The sequence below is a fragment of the Chinchilla lanigera genome, unplaced genomic scaffold, assembly GCF_000276665.1.
Source record: "Chinchilla lanigera isolate Chin_1 unplaced genomic scaffold, ChiLan1.0 scaffold00079, whole genome shotgun sequence".
Classification (NCBI taxonomy): domain Eukaryota; kingdom Metazoa; phylum Chordata; class Mammalia; order Rodentia; family Chinchillidae; genus Chinchilla; species Chinchilla lanigera.
In genome coordinates, this window is record NW_004955480.1 from 3691843 (window position 1) to 3711863 (window position 20021).

The 20021-nt window shown below is 39.3% G+C and overlaps 1 protein-coding gene across 5 annotated transcripts in view; it reads left to right on the forward strand.

Annotated features, from left to right (window-relative positions):
- Kcnip4 (Kv channel interacting protein 4) overlaps positions 1–20021 on the forward strand; it is a 1107708-nt gene that overhangs the window by 888469 nt on the left and 199218 nt on the right. Inside the window, exon 1 of one of the 5 annotated variants that reach the window (XM_005402469.2) lies at positions 3401–3962. The exons of the other annotated variants lie outside the window; for them this stretch is intronic. Coding sequence (XP_005402526.1) covers positions 3851–3962 — 112 coding nt within the window. The 5' untranslated portion in view covers positions 3401–3850. Of the gene's footprint in view, positions 1–3400; positions 3963–20021 lie in introns of those variants that run through there. 5 annotated transcript variants of the gene reach the window in all.

Here is a 20021-nt window from a genome sequence, read left to right on the forward strand (position 1 = left end):
AAAGGGAGGAAATAGTTTCACATTTCAGTAAATCATCTCATTTGGAATTATGTAAGGGATCACAATGGGTCGGTGCAAGAAAATCATAAGTCTACCAGCTGATCCTCTTTCTCTGACTGGCCAATTGACTTGGACATGCCTACTTGGAGTAAGTTTTTATTTTGCTAAGAATTTCTGTCAACATTATCTTTTCACACCCTCTTAACAGAGCCCCAGTTTAAAAATAAGTCATTCACCATAATGCAGAGAGCCCCAAGAGTGGAGAAATAAATGATGAAGTGTGTAGGACCAGACACCAGGGATTCTTATATTCAAGCCTGTTCTTCCAAGTGCAATCTAAATGACCTCAGGCAAATTGCTCAGCTGTTTGAAGCCTGAATTTTCTTCTCCAGGCCAATATAAGTATATAGATCTTAGAGAACTATGAAAAGTCAAGATTTTAGAACATGATTGACACTTATAACTACTCCATGGATGTTAGTGATTATTATTTTTAGAGTGAATTGCATACATATTCTGCAGTCAAATGCTCTACTACTTAGCTACACCCCCTACATACAAATTCTGGCTTGCTCCCTTCCTGAAGGGGACTTTGTGAAAATAGCTTAATTCGCATGTCCTTTGGTTTGTATTCTTTAGTGATAATACCTAATATTGATTAAGGGTTTAAACTAATTTGTACATTTAAAGTACATAGTGTGGTACCTGGTTTAGGGACTATGGGTAGGAAACGTTACTGTATTCTTTTGGTAACAAAAGGCTAGTGTGGGTGGTACACGTCAAAGTGCCCTAGCATTCTTGAAAGTCAGAAAATGTTGTAGCTGGAATGATCAAAAAAGAGCTCAAAAAACCAAGTTAGAAAGCCAAGAAACCTCAGAAAACTAAGTCAGAAAATCAGCTGATGTAGGTATGGAAAGGCTAAGCTCCCAGAGGTCATGTAGCTGATACTAAACTTGAAATGTTATTACTCTAAAGGGACATCTTTTCTGAAATAAAAAAAAAACCATATGTATGGGTCTTTATGTGAATATCAAGAATGGCAGGGATTTCATTCTTGAAAATAAGTTGTGGTGATTTTAGAACTTAACCTAACTATTAATAAGGAGATCAACTAATAAATATTTGCTGAATTCTGGCCAGAACATAAAAGAAAATGCAGGAATTTGGGGGTCAAATAAAACACTTTTTGATTTTTAGAGTTGTCTATTTATTACCTTGATCAACTCACTTACCCTCTCTGTGTTTTGGTTGTTTTCAACAATGATATGGCATTATGTAGGATTAAGGGAGACAGTTGTATGAGACTTGACCTAATTAATTTCTGCCTTTTTTTAGATCTTTTGACTTTGTATACCTAAATATGGTGGAAATTTCAAAAAGTAGTTACTAAGATATTTTCCCCCATTACCTACTAAGTAGAGCCAGCTTTACTGGCTTGTTAAATTAGCTGAAAACAAAATTTATAGACATACAGATGATAGCTGGACAGATAGATCCAAAGAAGTGTTCCACAAATATAACATTCAAAATGAAAAGCACCATTATGAGGATGAAAAGGATGGCCCAAGTGTATTCCTGGTGCCAGAGGAGAAAAGACTAGCCCTGTTGCTGTGATAATTAACAAGTCTTCATGGAAAAAGTATCAGAACTAGATGACAAGAGCAGGGAAGAGCAAGTCACTTCACCCAAGGAGATTCTGCAGACCCTTTCAGAGCCAGCACATCTATCGTAGTCCCACAAGGCCCAGGTGCTGAGCAGTGGAACCCAAGCACTGGGTTCAGCTCTCCACAATCTCAGTTCATTCTCACATCAACCCTAAGGAGGTTGTAGCATTTCCTTTTCTAATCTGAGAAAGATGACACTTAAAAATGGAGCAGTTTCTCCAAGGTCACTCAGCAAGTAAGAAAGAGAAGCAGGATTTAATGGAAGGCTACAGACCCTGGGTTTGACAACAGCGTGCCTCAACGTGTCATCATAAAAGCTGCCATTGCTGATGGTTGCCTCCTCTCTCAAGCCTCCACTCTAGAACCACCACCTTCCATCCCCAAGTGCAGATGGTGCTTCCTCCACTTGCTCACCTTGAGTCCTATAGAGGTGTGCATTCCACAAGCTGTGGTACTTACATTCCACCTGGAACCTGACTCTCCCATTCAGTTGTAAGTCCCCATAAGACAGAGTGGGAATTAGTTATCATTTTATCATTCAGCTACCATTTATAGTTCCTAGTACCAGCTTAATAACTGTCTGGATAAATGCCTTTTACCTATCAAGCGCTCTCCCCAAAGCTTGGCAAACAAGTTAACTTCTTTGTGCTTCAGTTTCCTCACCTATAAAGTGAAGATGATCTCAATAGCTGCCACATAGATTTGCAAGGATAAGTAACTGTTATATCACTGTAATATTGGAAAGCACACAGCAAATACTCAGTAAATGTTCACTGTTATCATGGTCACGTTTGATTCAACAATTCTCCTTCAAATGAAGTAGTAGACTTCTTAGAATAGGAACTATGTCTAGAGACGTTAATTGCAGAAGATGAAAAGGCAAAGAAAGACCAGAATGTGCTGCCGGGAACTGAGATGGGATTTCAAACTCCCAAGTCTCATAGTGAGTTGCAGCTACATAAGGAAGGGCCCCAGCTGATTCTGTTATCTTCTATCATCAGCCTGGTGGGAGTAGACCATTACAGTGTCTGAGCCAGTGTGGTCCTAGCGTAGACTAGTGTTCCTCTCAGGACAGTCCTGCTCCACTGCTTGAAGAGGTTTGGAATCGGACACGTGATGAAGTCCATGGGGCCAGCGCTCCACACATGTCCTTGTTAGTAACAGTCACCAAGATGCCTTGCATAACAGCACACACTTCAGGATCCCTGGCAGTAGGCTCTGCACAAGGGATTGTTTTAAACTAGCACCGCGTGTGGGAGGAGGTTGGGGGTGTGTGCATGGGGGGTACTCATCAGGGAAGTTTGTGGAACTCTGGGAGAGAGGCTGAGCTAGACCTGACAGTGTGGGCAGCAGTGCCCACCCTGCAGGGGGCAGTCACTGAACATTGCTCTTAAATGTCTGCTCTTCTCTGCCCTCTCTCTGTAAATATGTCAGTCTTTTCTCCATCCGCCTCCCTACAATGCTCTGGCTGGGTCAACAGGGACCCTTAGGGCCCCCGAGTGGCAAGGGATTGTTAGGATGCTCTGGGCTAGCAAAGTCACTAAATCATTTTGCTCCCATACTTTTCTCCCTCACCAGAACAGCTATACCTGTGCTTTCACGAGGGCTGTCTGAAAAGGTCTGTAAGCACCAGCCACTAGAAGTGCTTTTTTCCTAGCATCCAGAGAGCAGGCTGAGCTGTCTCCCAGAGGAGGCTTCAGGAGGAGAGAGCAGCTGCGATGGTAAAAAGGGGACATTCACAAGCTTCCCAGGCAGCAAACTAGCGCGCAGCAGCCCTGCCCAGCCTCCGGCGTCAGCGCATGGAGCGCCCCAGCTCTCCGGGCAAGTTTCCTGGGAGTGTCCCTTCTCCACGGACACTGTGAAGTCTCTAGCTCTACAGATGTTTCCCTCGCAGCTCTGAAGTCGAAGTACTGTGCCGGCTGCAGCGCAGAGTCCAGGGCTGGGGCGTTGTGGCTGGGGGCAGCCCCTCCAGGCAAATGCCAAGATCAGCATGAGAGGCTGGACTTTAGCCCAGGTCTGTCCTCACCCCGGGGGGCCGCCTGCTTTGCACGCTGCATCCTAGAGGACCTGCTCACTTTCCCCCCTTGCAAGTCTTTGTTCCAAGGCAGACGTGGCTCGGATTCTCTAATTAACTCCCTCCACTCCAAAAGGGGTCCGGAGGCTGGGATGCTCTGCGAGCTTAGAGGATGTTGACTCTCGAGTGGGAGTCGGAAGGACTGCAAACAGTGGGTATTGTTGTGATTATATGTGCATCTCTGAAGCTGCTTCATTTGCTGGGACTGATTGATTTTTCGGAAGGTAAAGTGGTCGCTCCCAGTCTGTGCTCTTGCTCAGGTCTAGTTCTGAACTGGACACAGATGCTGCAGAAGTCGGAAAGGTTTAATACTCAAAGTACAAGTTTTAAAATATGCGAGCTTGACATAGAGCAGGCTAGAGACTGGCCAGTTCATTTCTCTTTATCCAAGTCGCTGACCATGGGAAGGCAGGGATTTTGTGCCATTTTCTCTCTATATGAAACATAGTTGGGTGTATAGCTTGCTTTTTGAGGGTTAAATAAATGTCTAAGGTGGGAAGTTATGACTCTGTTAGGGCTGATAATACAGGTTGGGCTTTGGCTGTCAAGTTGGTGTTGGCTACCACACCTTAATGTCATTAGTGATTCTAGCTTCTGGAAAAGGCTCTTGATTTGAGAAAGAAATGTGTATGTGTACCTCATTATCAGTATCTATGTGTGACTCATTTGTTAGTAGATGTGGAATTAGAGCTGGGTTGTGGATTATGATAGAACATGGGTAAGTGTTTGGTATAAGATGGAGTTAATTTCTGCTCATTTGAGCATCTATCTCCTGAGTGGGAACCCAGTTACACAGAGAAGCTACCAATATATTGCTACCAATAAGTATTTTGTCCATCTAATATAAATGTTACTTTTGCTATCTAAAATCCATTTGGTTATGACATTCAAAGATTTGAGACTGTAAGGAAAAAAGTTGATTAACTTTGCTGAACACATACATACTCAAGAAATAATGCCTTCACTAAAATAGATAGTTTGAATCATTGGATGCTAATTCTATATCCAAGCTCTCTTTTTCTTCCCAAGTGGAAGAATGGAGTCCCTGAAATACATGCTAATACTCCTTTGAGATAAGAATATGATCTTTTATGCTGAGTTATAAGTATTTGCGTCTCACGTTGTGTACAATGTCTGCAGATGGAAGGAGTGAAGCCTTCTCATCCTTCTTGTGATCTTTCTAACTACAGAAGCTAAGAGCTGATAGCTAAAATGGCATCATCCCAAGCTACATCTGGTGCACAGGTTGTTTCTGCTCATGTGTATGATGGTCAGTGCGTCTTCTTTTCTTTCTATGAAATACGTTCGCTAAGTTCCAATTATTCAGAGCAATATAAGGACGTAAGAAGTTCTCACGTAGTTTCCACGTCTTCTAATTATTTATAATCTGTGACAAATTCTGTTTGACACAGTGAAGATAATATTGTTTTAAATAACACTCCACAAAGTGGCTTATTTTCCTTCCCTTATATTGCATAGTACTTTTATTTAACCTCTTCAAGAAAAACAATACATAACCAAACTTCTCAGAGGGCTACAAATGTTTAACAAAAGATTAATGAATCTTTCACTGTCTTGAGAGCTCTGCCCCAGGGCAGGAGTGTTGATATCCTAATGAAATACAAATAGGGTATCTTCAATTTCTATGATTAGAGTAATTTAATCTTCTATCATTTTGTTGCCAGTCATCAGTGTTTATTCTCTGAACTTGGTTAAGTCAGCATTTTCAAAGTTAGTGCTCTGTGCTGGCTTGGTTTCACACCTGGGTTTTGAGGACCACCATGGAGTTACTTACAGACCTCAGCTTTCACACAACTGTGAGACAGTACATGATCTTTTCACTGCCAGTGTAGAATGTAGAAAACTTAAAGTCAAAAGTCTCACATTAGGCCCCTGGAAATGACTGTCTTTACTTCAGAAGTTCTATAACATATTATTTAAAAGTAGAGCGTTTGGAAGCCAGGCATGGTGCTGGACACCTATAATCCCGGCACTCAGGAGGCTGAGGCAGGAGGATCACTGTGAGTTCAAGACCAGCTTGGGTTATACAATAAGTTTAAGCCATGCCTGAACTGCATAGCGAAACCCTGTCTCAAAGAGAGAAGAAAAAGAGTAGAGGTTTTTGAAATTGAAACTTCAAATTTGAGTTCCAATAATGTAAAAGGTAGAACTATAAATCTGACTGTCCTTAACTAAAGTCAAAGAATTTTGTGCTGGTCTGAAATGTTTTCCTTGAGATGGATATCCAAGTCACATTCATATTCTTATCTGAATCAACTTTTTCTTTACATTCATCTATTGTTTATACATTCATAAATATGAATATGCCTAGTATTGCCTGATATTGTATGGAATATCCAGTAATCTGGGAAAACTTTAGATTTAATGCACCATGCAAGCCTTGATCATACTATAATTCAAGAATGCAAGTTATCACCATATGTAAGGCAAATCAGTCCTTGTTTGTTCTGAAATACATATGAAATGCTGATCTAGTCCAACTATTATTTTACATAGGCAATTAAAGCAACCCAGAGAAGTTACCTGGTTTATCAAAAGACAAAACTAAGCAGATGTAGGACAAAACTAAAGATCACTGAATCCTATACAGGCCCTTTCTTACCACAGTTCACTTTTACTTCTCTTTCCTCACATTGAGAAAATAATTAAATGAAGACAGTCAGGTACGGTGGTACACGCCTATAATCCCAGCACCTGGGAGGCTGAAACAGGAGGATCACCATGAGTTAGAGGGCAGCCTGTGTTAGTTACCGAGTGACTTCGAGGCCAGCCTGAACTATATAGTGAAACCTTGTCTAAAAAATAAATAAAGGAAGAAAGAAAAATAATGAAAAATTTCCAGACTTTTTAAATCTTGTCCTGAACTGGCCACTATCCTAGTGAAATATCCAAGGGAAATGCATTTACAGAAAATGAGATCACAAAATAGCCACTTAATTTCTTTTTTTTTTTTTGGTTTTTCTCTGGTACCAGGAACCGAACTCACGACCTTGCGCTTGCCAGGCAAGCGCCTTTGCCGCTGAGCTAAATCCCCAGCCCCTTAATTTCTTAAGTTTAACCCCAATCCAAGCATTGAGATGTAAACAATGGAAACTAGACCATCAACTCTCATTATAATACATTAGAGGCAGATTAAAACAAAGACAAGTGTTCTTCTGGGTCTCTTTTCCTGTAAGGTCTACCCTGAACTGTGGCCATGTATGACTCATATTCAAACATGATGAGTGGGAAGTTCAAGTAGAATACAGAGATGAGACCCAGTAAGGCGATGAGAATTCTGGCTTAGGCCTCATGCCTGTGTTCTCAGGCTATGACTGTGCCTAAGCAGAAACAGAACTTAGGCTTTTTAATTACTAGCAAAGTGGGGGATCAAGACAAACAAGTAGCTAAAAAGCAAGCCACAAAAAGTACACTTTCATTCTTTCCAGCTTTGAATAATAAAAAAGCAGACAGGGATACCTCTGTGTAGATGACTAAACACTTCACAGAGACTGAGCCACCTAGCAAATATAGCTCATAATAAACCTAGGAAATTAGCTATATTTTTCTGGTGAGGAAGTTAAGATGACAAGGCTCAGATCAGAACTTTCAGCTTCTTTTGAGCAACATTGAGTTTATCTCCTCAGTGGGCAATGATATTTCAATGGTACCACCATGGAGTATTTCCTCTGGTGTGACGCCATTCACCAGCTAAGACAGAAGATACATTTGAGTCTGTTTTGGTGATCAGCAGGATCATCTTAGTATTATCATCTCAAATGCTAGACAGAATCAGTCATGGATGGAAAAGTGTTAAGAGAAACAATTCTCCCACTTCAATTGGTTTCCAGTTTTGATAAAGTCCTATTTTTAAAAATCTCTTAAAATTGAAATGTTTGATTTAGGAAGCAAAAGTAATTTGTAAAGAGGATTTAAATGGCTAACGTGAGTTTAGTATAACAGTTTGAAGTTCTACACATATCTACTTATTAATAAGGGGGATGAAGCAAAACACAAGATTAACCTCATCTTTTCCTAGAGTAGCATATGATTTAGTCATATTGCATTGTAAACGGTTTACAGTCCTCTGGTGTTAACTGAGACGGTGGGAAGGTGCATGATGAACAGTAAAGGAAGATTCCCCCAGTGAGCTTCCACTCTGCAAGGTGCTAATTACCGGACAAACCAGCAAGAAACAATTGTTTGGCACAGCCCTAAGCAGTGGCCTGTGGAAGCATAGGTAGAGTGGAGCATTCTGGGAATTGAGCTCACCGGTACAGCGCCTGCCTGGCAAGTGCAAGGTCGTGGGTTTGATTCCCGGTACCGGAGAAAAACAAAACAAAACAAAAAAGTCTCTGGAAAATCTTCATAAAGGAGAACAGTTGCATAGGACTTAGAAATGAAAGGAGAAAAATTGCCCAAATTGGAGAATGAGGGAAGACGAATTCAAACTGAGCAAAGATTTTGAGCTGTCTCCTTAAGCCTTGACCATAGGTAGCTTACATGCATGAAGGCAGTGAATCAAGCGTGGCTTGTAAGGCATGGTTTTCAGATTTTAAAATGGGAGATGTGACTGGGGATATAATTGGGGCTTCAACCGTGGGAGGGTAGACTTGTTGCCTAATCAGTCAAATATATTGAGTCCGAGCCTTCAGCTATGAAGAAACACAACAAAAATGATCAATGTGTGGTGGGTCTATTAGCAAAGAGGTAAAAGAGGTAAAACTAAGTTCAAAGGAGAGAGGGTGAACACAGAGATACTTGCTAGGCTTCTGTAGCACTTTAGTTGAGTGACAAGAAAAACAAAAATCCATAGAATTCCCTCCCCAATAAAATGCTTAGCTTGAACTGTCAATTTCTAGTTTATCTAGAAATTCTCATTTAATGTGATATCTGTGCCCTAAAGCTTCTCGGAAAGAGCGTAATTGTATTTTATTTTAGGGCAACATTATTTGGCTTCAAATTTCTTTCTTATGAGAAATGAACAAAATGTGGAACTCACAGAGCCTGTACTTCTAGATATAGTAGCTGCATTTGGGATAGAAACTTAAAAATTCTGATAGATGTATGTGACATTTTGCATGGTCTCCTGATATTTTAAAATCTTTATTTTGCAAAATTTTATATATAAAACAAAGTAGAGGAAATAGTAAGAGTAGCAAATTGCTATATATCTCTCAGCCAGCTTCAATAATTACCAATATTTGGCCATATTTTTTCCTCAATGGCTTTCATGTAATAAATGTTTCTTGAGTCTACAGTATGCACAATTTAGGCCCCAGGATACCAAGATGAAAGAAATTCATGACCCTCAAAGAGTTCTCAGTTGTGTAAGGAGAAAGGGAATACAAATAAATAAAATGTAACACATGATGTTAAATATATCTATAAAAATAAGTGAAAGAAAATGTAAAACCACTAAGTCCATGTGGAAGAGATCAGTGTGACCAGAGATGACACTTTGGTGGGGCAAACCTCTAAGGTGGGTTTCTGTTGATCAAGAGAAATTTATCATATTATTATCCAAGGAGGATGCTTATGTATGTACTCTATATAAGGCACTGGGTGAGGTAACATCAGGTACAAGCACAGGGATGTGTGGTACACCATATGGAATTCTTGGAATAGAAGCAAAAATGTGAGAAGAGTTCGCACAATTTTATTCCTTTTCCTTGATTGTAATTATGCTTGATGTTTTGTACAAGGCTTATTGTATAGAAGACAAACACAAGCAAACAATAATGGCCTGAATATCATGAGTTTTGGTATAGTAACAGTGCAATCAAAGACCTTCAGTGTGACTTTCAAGAGTCCAAGATAGTCTGAAACCTTTGATTAGTGAATTAAGATTCTTACAATTTATTTTTCTGACAGTGAGATTTCACATGAAAATCCTTCTATAAGATAAATACACCCACACACCAGAAGTATCTGGAATTGTTGTTCATTAGAACTCCACACCCGAGGACATGATTTTAGTGGAAGCATCCAGATGTAAGCTACAGGGGTCTTGTTTAAATCAGCTTTGGTATGGCTGGTAAAAGAGCTGCTTTGATTATGTAACTGGAAAAAATAATTTAGTTGTATAGCTGAAATACAAGAAATACGTACAAAGCACCTACTGTGGACAGGGGAATAGAAGGTAACAGGGTGTGTTTTTGTCTTTCAGGAATTTTTCAAATTGGTTGGAGGTAAAATAGTTCATAAATGTATCATCTAAGACAAAAACAAATGTCTGGGTGAGAGGGAGCGAAGTCCTTAGGAAGTTCAAAGAAATGAGCAGTCCCATCCACTGTGAAAGATCGCTGGGCAGGCTGCGGGTAGATGGTGGTGTTGGAAGTCTCAGGAATCGAGAGGTCAAAGGCTTTGCCAGGTAGAGACTGGGATAAAAAGAATACAAATGTGAACTATGTTTTAAAAAGAAAGGTTACTAAAATCATTTTTAAAAATCAGGTTGGCACTAGAAAGCTCACTAATCCATTTAATATTCCAAGTGTCTCCCTTGAATATGGCAAAATGCTTGGTACTGGTTTGTTTGAAGACTATTATTTTTCAGTTTGCTTCTAAGAACTCGTTTCCCCACCCCATGTGGGAGTGGCGAGCTACACTCTATTGGAGTGTGGGTGGTGGGAAAGAGGAGGAGGAGGAGTTTACATCTTTCAGTTCCTACCTGTTAAAAATCATCAGGGAAACACTCCTGTGAATGAATAAATTGTGTCATTTCTCATGGGAAGGCAGGGAATACACACTAGAGACTCGCACTAAGAGAATTAGAAAGGAGTTAGGGGCTGAGCTTGTGTGAGGATTTGAGGAAGCAGGCATTGATCTGGATTGGATGCTGTGAGGGAGCCAGAGTATCTCTGACATTGTTTACCTGAATGTCACCTCATAGTAGTGAAGACTAAACAAAAGCTAATGCTGTAATTAGTAAACAAAAAACTGTGACTTATACTAGCGAGGATAGGGATATGCATTTTTCTGGTTTTGCGTTCCTGTGTTTAGCACTGTTCGGACATGATAACAGAGTCATCTTCTTTTGGTATTGATTGGTCAAGGACAAAGAGTGATCTAGTCTGATGGTGACATTGTATGGCATTGTTTACATGGGACAACAGAAGGTCAAGACCTAGCTAACAAGCAAGGTCAACTTCTTCTTGATGCCAAGAGCTATTGTTTTTTCCTTCTCACATGCGATAAGGAAGAGAGCTGTGGACGGTGAGGGGGGAAGGAGTGGGGGGTACTAAGAAGCCAGATCTCATATTAAAACCTCCTTCAGTAACTTCAAACAAGTTATGTGAACTTTTTGAGCTTCAGTTCCTTTTTCAATAAATGGGGCTAATAATCCCAACACTTTAGGACTGCTCTAAGGAAATTAAAAATGTAAGGGAGCTATCTAGCTCTGTGGTTCACCTACAAACAGGAGACCATGAGTGTCTTTGTTGTAATTATAATGGGATCATAGGGGCCAGGTTCAATTCCTTGAATTAGCCCAGAGCTTCTCCAAATTTTTAATATACCAGAGTCAACTAAATGTCCTACTGTCAGTCTCTGATTCAGGAGACCTGTGGTGGGGTCTCAGAGAATTTGCATTTCCACTGATATCTTATGCAGAAGCTGTTGGTTTAGGGACCACACTTTGAGAATCACTGAGTGGGTAATAAATCTGAAAGACCGAATCCATGACATCCACAAGGCCTAGAACATGCTCAGCCACCTTTTTCCACACTACATGTTTTAGACGGTGTGTCATGCAATTCATCACAACTACTCAAATTTGTATTACAAAAGCCATCATAAACAACATAGAAACAGTGGGTGTGGCTGTGTTCTTAAAGCTTTATTTGTGGATGCTCAAATTTGAGTTTCATATAATTTTCATTCATCACAAAATATTGTTTAAGGTTTTCCTTAACCTATATTTTGGGTACAAAGCAATGCTTAACTAGCATGTGATATAAAAAGAAGTCAGGGGGCTAGGGATTTAGCTCAGCAGCAAAGCGCTTGCCTGGCAAGCGCAAGGTTGTGAGTTCGGTTCCTGGTACAGGAGAAAAACCAAAAATAAAAAAGAAGTCAGGGCCAGATTGGACCCACTGTTGAAATTTGCTAGACCTTATTCCAGAGGTGGTAAAAAGGGAATTACTACAAAGGGGTAAGTTGGTGAGCTATTACTTTTAGGAAACTTGCCTAGATTTTCTGAGCCCTAAATCTCACTCAGTAGATGTGGTGTCTATTTTCTCTTTTTAGGGTGAAGAGATCATCAACTAAATTAGCAAGTAATTTTAATCAGCCTGTGTATGTTTGTACAATGAAATGTCTTTCCCTGCCTTAATTCTACACTTCTAGGCTAATTTAGTGAGTTGTTATATAAATTAATCTACCTGTATGATTTTGTAATATTAGTCAGAAGTGGAGTAGGCAGTTTTCTTCACTCTGCCCTCATGATACTTATTTTCTATATCATGGTCTCCTGGACAATGACATTTTACTCTTTTCAATGAGTTTACAAATTCTTATCTGGGGGATTTGTTAAAGACACATTTTGTCTTCTCAAATTAAACTAGGGCTCAGATTGTTGCATTACAATTAGCCTTTGGAAGGCATTGGGTCAACAAATGTCTTAAAAACTAAAATCATCTTAAATCTGAACTTTCCTGAAAATGAAAGACACTGGAGTCTGTTTACTGTTCTGACTTTTACTGGGTTATGAAGCTGGAAATATATAGAACCACTAGAACATCAGTTGTATGAAATGGGAAGGATAATAGTTGCTACCTCATAGTCCTATTGTGATATTTATTAAAGGAGCTGGTACATAGAGTTTATAAAGTTAATACCACTGCTATCTTTTTCAATATTCAAATCAGACTTATTAATAAACATAGTTGTTCGCTCAGTCATCCCTGAAAAAAAATGTTTTCAAGTGTGATCTGTGTTCCAGGCACTGTTTAAGTCACTAGAAACTTAAAAAGGTAATGTGGACTAGGAGGCTTTTATATCCAAATAATTATACAAGCAGAGTGGTTTAGGAAATTGCCCTAACTTCCATCTGTGCAGAGAGTAGAGGAGTATGAGGACAGACTAACCAGTTCTATTTAGACAGCAGGAGCTTCTGAAGAAAGACTCATAGAGCTGACACTGGCTGTTTTCTTTTTTTGTTTGTTTGTTTTTTTCCGGTACCGGGACTCAAACTCATGACCTTGCACTTGCCAGGCAGGGGCTGCACCACTGAGCTATATCCACAGCCCTGCCACTTGCTGTTTTCAATGACCAGCTTCGCACGTCCTGGAGAACTACTGACAAAACTGGGTTTAGTGTTTTCACGCATCAGCCTCATTGATTCCAGCTTGACTCTGGCTCTTTGAACTCGTTCTGCCCCAATGCCTTCTCCTACACCAATGACACTGTTTCTCCAGTGTAGCACAAGTCCAAACCCACTGTCTCCCATGCTATGTTTTGTTCTAATCTGAATTCTGTTTGTCCTGATGTAAGTTTGTGTGCAACAAACCTAACATTTGATTATAACCCTTCGGGCATTATCCTTCACGCACCTTTATTTGTACTCATTCACTTTCTCCTTAGATAAACAGGAGGTAATGCTCACTTCACTCCATGTGCTTTGTGCTTGGATCTCCACAAGTTCCAGATCTATTCAAGGTGGACCGTGAAGGTGCAACCAATACAAGTGGGTTTCTCCATAGCATCCTGGGCAGATTGTCCATATCATCAGTAGACTTGTCTCATCTCAGACCCATCCCTGTGCCATTCTCTTCCAATCCGACTTCATATGCTCACAGGGGAAATCTAAGTCATGTGGACTGTGCCCATGCTGAAGATTCCTATCACTTATAAAATAAAATCTTACTGTCCTTTAGTACACAAAGGATCAAGGTTCAAGCAGTGCCTATCTGTCCGGAATCATCTCTGGTCATTGCTGCCCCGTTCTTCTCCTGCCTAACTTCACATGCCCGCAGCACTGTAGTGAATTTCCAGAGCAGCTCATGTCTCCAGCTGCCACACTCTCAGCTACACTGCTCTTTCTTTCAGAATCCTCTCCCCTTCTCCTATTTCCGGACACATCATCTCAGAATCTTACATCGTCTCACATCTTACTCTGGGAAAAAATTAGATTGTGACCATGATGTTCCCACAACTCTCTCCCACCCTTGCTTATGCCCATTTTAAGGCTCACTGTGACCACTCCTTATGACTCCTTATTACTTTCTGACTACTCCATGACGTTTCATGCCTCATGCCTTTGCCTGTGCTGTGTCCCTCCTAGAAGACAGTTCCCACTGGTCTTCACCTGAGTAACTCCTTCTTATCCTTTAAACTTGGCTCAGGAGCCATCTGCCCCGGAAAACCTCCTCTGAACTACCTCACTGCATTAAGTGCCCATTGCTGTTATCCCAAAGCATTCTCTCTCAACACTTCAAACCACACTAAACTCTTGGTTCCTGTATCTTTTTCTCTTGCTAAACTTCAAGCACCACATAGACAGAACACTTATCTCTGCATGCACGGTGCCTGTGGGAGTCCGAGGATGGATGGGTAGATAACAGAGACGCTTATTCAGATTCTGGTAATAATCTGATAATAGATTATTCTATAACAGTCTTGTAAGATATCCCATGACAGTATTGGATTAATCTAATTTTTAAATATTTTTAAAGCAGGGCTCCTTAACCTTGGCACTGCGAACATTTGAGGCTGAATAATTCTTGTTGTAGGTGCTGTAATCTCTATTTTGGAGGATTATGGGCAGTATCTCTGGTCTCCATCGATTAAATGTCAGCGGCAGCTTTTCTGTAGTTGTGACAACCAAAAATGTCTCCAGACACTGTCAAGTGTTCAAGGAGTGAGGGGTAGACAAAAGTCTACCCCTCACTAAGGACCACAAGGAAAGCCTTTTATTCATAAATAATCACGGTTTTTTATTTTAACTTTCAAAACATCATAGGATTGGACATTATTGGAAATCAGAACTGTGTGTTGGAAAAGCTATGTTTTTCCATTACAAAAGTAATAAACTGTAATTATGGACAGTTTATACCTGTATAAAAGAAAGGAATATTAGGAAAAGGCCCACAGTCCCACAATTCAAAGGATTACCACTGATATTCTTTTTATTTATTTATTTTCAGCTTTTATGGATATAGATTTGATTTTTTAAATTTCATAATATTGTATTATAAAATTTATATACTTTTGCATTCAGATTAGAACAGAAATATTTTTATATTAGATTACGGATTCTTCATGCATATTTAACATCTATATTCTTTATAAATGCATGTGGTTTAGTGTATTATTCTGATTTAAAGTATGAATGTGTTCGTTTTCAATATTTGGAAAATCCTGTAATAATATCCATGATAGTGTTTTGGAGGAATTAATGGGACAAGAGAATGAATTGTTTCATGTCTTGACAAAATGTGAGACCCATTTGCTTTGCCAAAGAATCATACAGGGGCTGGGGATTTAGCTCAGCGGCAAAGCGCCTGCCTGGCAAGCGCAAGGTCGTGAGTTCGGTTCCTGGTACCGGAGAAAAACCAAAAAAAAACACAAAGAATCATACAATTTTACCTGCACTATTTTAATGGGGACAGTCACCAGTAGCGTGACCTTACTTCCCTGTCAATATAGCAATTTTGAAACACTGTCAGAACTGTTGATTCAATAAAACTTTGACAGGGCTGGGGATTTAGCTCAGCAGCACAGTGCCTGCTTGGCAAGCGCAAGGTCATGAGTTCGATTCCCAGTATTGGAAAAAGAAAAAAAACAGAATAATACTTTGATAATGGACACTAAACACAACATCAGCAAACTCAGTTATTAATGGTTGTTGGTGATTCCAAGAAGCTGTGTCTGACAGCTGGACTGCCAATAGCTTTTAGACCAAGATTAGAAAGTTTAATTAGCATACAGATGAAGCCCTCACCACAGCTTGAAGATGTCTCCCCTCTTCCTCACCCTTGTCTTCAGGATGTACCCCCTTTATGCATATGGCTCAAACTGTCATAATCCATCTTGCTCATCACAGTCATTCAGCCTGGCACTAAGGGGCATTTGATTATTCAGTGAAGAAAAGGCAACTGTTTGTAGTAGGTGAAGTCATTCCTGACTTTGTATGTATTTAAGAAATCTGGCATAAAATTATTGCTATTCTTATTCATATAAATATTTCTTCAGTCTTACTAATAGGTGCATTTTACTCAAATGACTTTAAATATCCAGAAGGGAGAGCAATGTCACCTGTTAGAGGTATACCCATGCTCATCTCAGGTAATGTGAGGGAAATCTTGTTCTTGTGAAAAGTCTGAGCTAAGAGTCATACATATTTTGAGTAGGAAGATGTAAAGGTCTGTCCAGGCTCTCCCATTTTGTAGATCAAATGGTTACCAAGTTAGGGAATAACTTGCTTGCTTGGGAAGAATGGCACGGAGTTTGGAAAACCCTGCGGTGTATAATTTCTTGCCCCTAAAAGAACACTAACTCTGGAGCCAGGCACATGGCCAAACTCCTCTGAAGCTCAGGTTTGTGCCCACAGGATGAGGATGAGAAAGATCACATAGTGCCTATGTCCTAGAGTGATTTCAAAATGTGGAATAATTTTGAGATAAGGCACACACCTAGTACTCTTCCAGCGATAGTATCTAACTTATTCAGTGTTAGTGCCTGGTATTGTAACTCAGATTTCCTAATCATTATTTCAGTGTCCCTTCTTTTTATGCAGCTGTTAGTAGGAGGAATCCTAAATATCATTAACAGAGTTGCCAAAAAAACATAATCTTTATGCTGATTCTATTTTGTTTTGCAACTTATACTAGGTTCAATTGCTCTCTGAGAGTCCATGGGAATTTTTCTATCCACTTCCTCACCATCACAGGTGAGGAAACTGGTTCAGAGATGCTAAGTGACTCATCTAGTTTATGAGCTACCAAGTGGCCAAACTGGTATAGAGCCGCGTTTAGAAGCAAGAGCTCAAGGTCTGTGTTTTGTTTGTTTTGTTTTGTTTCTTCCCTCGAGCATTCCTGGCATTGGTATTTTCTTTCTAAATAAACAAAGCTATACTCTAGTGGTGGTGAACGTATGGCACACAAGTTATTGTGTTTTTCTTTTAAGACAGAAGATGTTAATGTAGAGTTGTTTATTTTTTTTAACTAAAACCTCAGTATTCAGGTTTAATTGCAATGTTGGCACTTTACAATAAATAAGTGTATTTGAGGTTATAGTTTGGCACTCGGTGTTTGAAAGGTTCATCATCCTTATTAAGTTATGTGGATTAGTAAAATCAAGATAGTACATTTTAGGTCAAGTACAAACCGAACTATAAATTTGAATAGAATGAAAGACATAAATGCCTTTACATATCAGCAAATGCATAGTTCTTCATCACTGCTAATGGAAGTTGTCTAGTGAATGGAAAGAATAATATTGAAGAGATACTAGCAGTAAAATAAATTAATGATACTATTCTAAATTTAAACAAATTACAAGGGAAAATGATTAAAGATAAAATAATTAGAAGATGGAGACACCTGAATGAACACTCAAATCCAACACCTGTTTTTACTCTCCTCAGTAATTTGTAAATATCATTGATGCATTGAAGTTTAAATTAGCTGAGACTTCTCAGCATCATTTGAGTAGGAAGTCAAGATCCAGGGCATGTTGCTGTACAAATTGGAGGAGAACAGAAGGAACCCGCCAGATGCACTGCCTCAGTGATCACACAGCTAAAACTCTGTTTTATAATGTACCTCACTAAAAATTTACATACACAAGATTTTAGCCTAAAAGTTTAACGCTCAAAATAGGAAACTGGCCTTGGTATCATGGTATATCTCTTCTACAATGAGTTAACAATAAAACTAACATATAGCTTAATATTTTGTAGCGCTTATTAAATACAAAACAACATTAACAAACTATGTGTTTTTTTAATAATTTAAACCCTGAAATAGTTTTTTTGTGGGAAGTCTGCCAGCGTCTTATATTCATTCAGTGGATACAAGTGGTTCAAAACCTCGTACCATGGCAGTTATACCATCATTTTCGTTTCACTATGAATGCTGTCAGTGGGCTGTGTTCTTCACTGGGATTGGGCTATGTACTGCACAGGAACCCATAGAAAGCCAGAGTACTGAAAACCTGGCTGCAGTAAAGTAAACTGATAGTGTTACTCCAAATATGAACAAGTTGCAAGGGAATACCAAATACGATATGGATTCAGAGACACCGGGAATATTGATCTGAAGCCAATCCTGGATGTAGATGAGGATAGAGGAGAGGAATTGAGCAACTCCAGCTCTTTTTCTCTTCTTTTACTCTTTCTCAAGCTTTCTAAATGTGAAGTCTAACCATCTTCATTCTTAACTATGATAAGAAAGAATAGAGACAAATTTTCAGCAAGGAGTTAAAACTTAAATACGTTCTTGTCGCCTTCTCTCAACTTCGTCTTTCAATAGAATTGTTTAGGGCTGGGGACTTAGCTCAGTGGCACAGCACCTTCCTGGCAAGCGCAAGGTTGTGAGTTCAATTCCTGGTACCAGAAAACAAAACAAAAAAAGAAGTGTTTAAATTTTGTCTTGAAAGAAAGTGAACAATTGAGAAATGCCCTCTTTTTCTAGAATCCATGCAGTATTAGGAGTATTTATTTACTTGCCTCCTAATTAAAAAGTCTCCCTCAGTTTCCAGCATAGGAATAAAGATGTCTTAATGAACAGGTGAAAACTAGGTTTCCTGAGATTGAACCAGGCCCTGTATTTCACCATGAATTATGGCAAGGTCTATTTTTCCTTCAAAGGCTAAGAAAACTGGTCTTTTAAATGAGATAAAGATGTTTATTTCCATAGCAGCAACTAAGCACTTTAAGGATAGTGAATATTTAAAACACTGTTGCCTGAGGAAAATAAATGTAGTGAGCCTCAAACCAGCTTAGCAAATGGCTCAGGGTAATTTCTGTGACATAAGCTTCACCCTGGGTAGCTGAGACAAATCATCAGAAAAAGGGAATGAAAGCCGGAAAACTCAGTTAATTATTGAAAGTGAAATTGATCCTGCTGAACTTCAGGCAGAAGCTCACTTTCTCTGACTACTGTCAGAGCAGTAGCTTTTTGTAGTAATGACTATATAAATTATGACTATAAAGAATAGTGATATCAGAATGATTAAATATTCTAGTCACATGTTGTAACTAGAGGTAGTGTATGCTTTTCACCTTCATGCCAAAATCTAATTTTCATTCCCATCAATAGTAGGGCCAAAGAGGCACTACTAGGGGTTTGAGTTCTTGCTTCACCAGTTACAAAGCATATAGTCCAGGAAAATTATTTCTTTTTCCATAATTCAAGCTTCTCATATATAAAACAGCTGCAGGCCTTCATAGAGTGTTGTAATAACTGAAGCCTGAGGTCCTTATATAGCAAGTGATATACTCATGGGCCATGGAACATAATAAAGCCCAATAAGTGAAAGTTCTTTAATACTTTAAATTAAGACACATTTAACTGTTTTTATATTAAGAATAACTTGGGAAGTTAAAGATCACCCACGGAGATTTTTGAGGAGAACTTTGAAAATCTATATTTTGACCAAGACCATGAGAGAGAGGTTGGCCAGTACCTTCATTTGCCCTGAGGAAATAGAAAAATGCTTTGTGAGCTGTGTCCCTGAGGGCGGAGAATTCACTTGCCACTACTGCTGCAGCTCATCAAGATCATTCTGCTCCAAATTTGCTTTTTTTTGTTTTGTTTATTTGTTGTTGTTGTTTTAACCTTTGAAGTCCACAGCCTGCTTCCTCGCATCAGCCTGAGTTTAGGTTATCTTCACCATCAAGTATTACGCTTACTATCATTGTATCAAATCCATTCTGCTATTCTTTCTTTACTCTGTTTCCAGAGCAGTGGTTGCATATCTCTTAGGTGAAAATTTCTTGGGCACATGGAACATGCACCGGTGATATTTGTACAGAGATGACATAGTCCCTTTCCTAGAACATGGACAGTTTCATCAATGAATTATTGTTCTTGAATCTGAAGAAATGCATACAGAAGAATTCCGTGATTTCCTGAGTGAACAGATTCAAATTCCTGAATAACAGCAATAATAATTCAGGAAAGAAGTGATCATTCATGGGATATTTTATCATCTATAAATAAATATGTGCTTCCCATGTTCATTTTTGCCACAAATTTGAGAATAGAGAAACACATTTATCCCCATTTAATAGGGAAATAAAGCGAATTAGAAAAATTAAATGACTTCTCAATACTGTTCTGCCG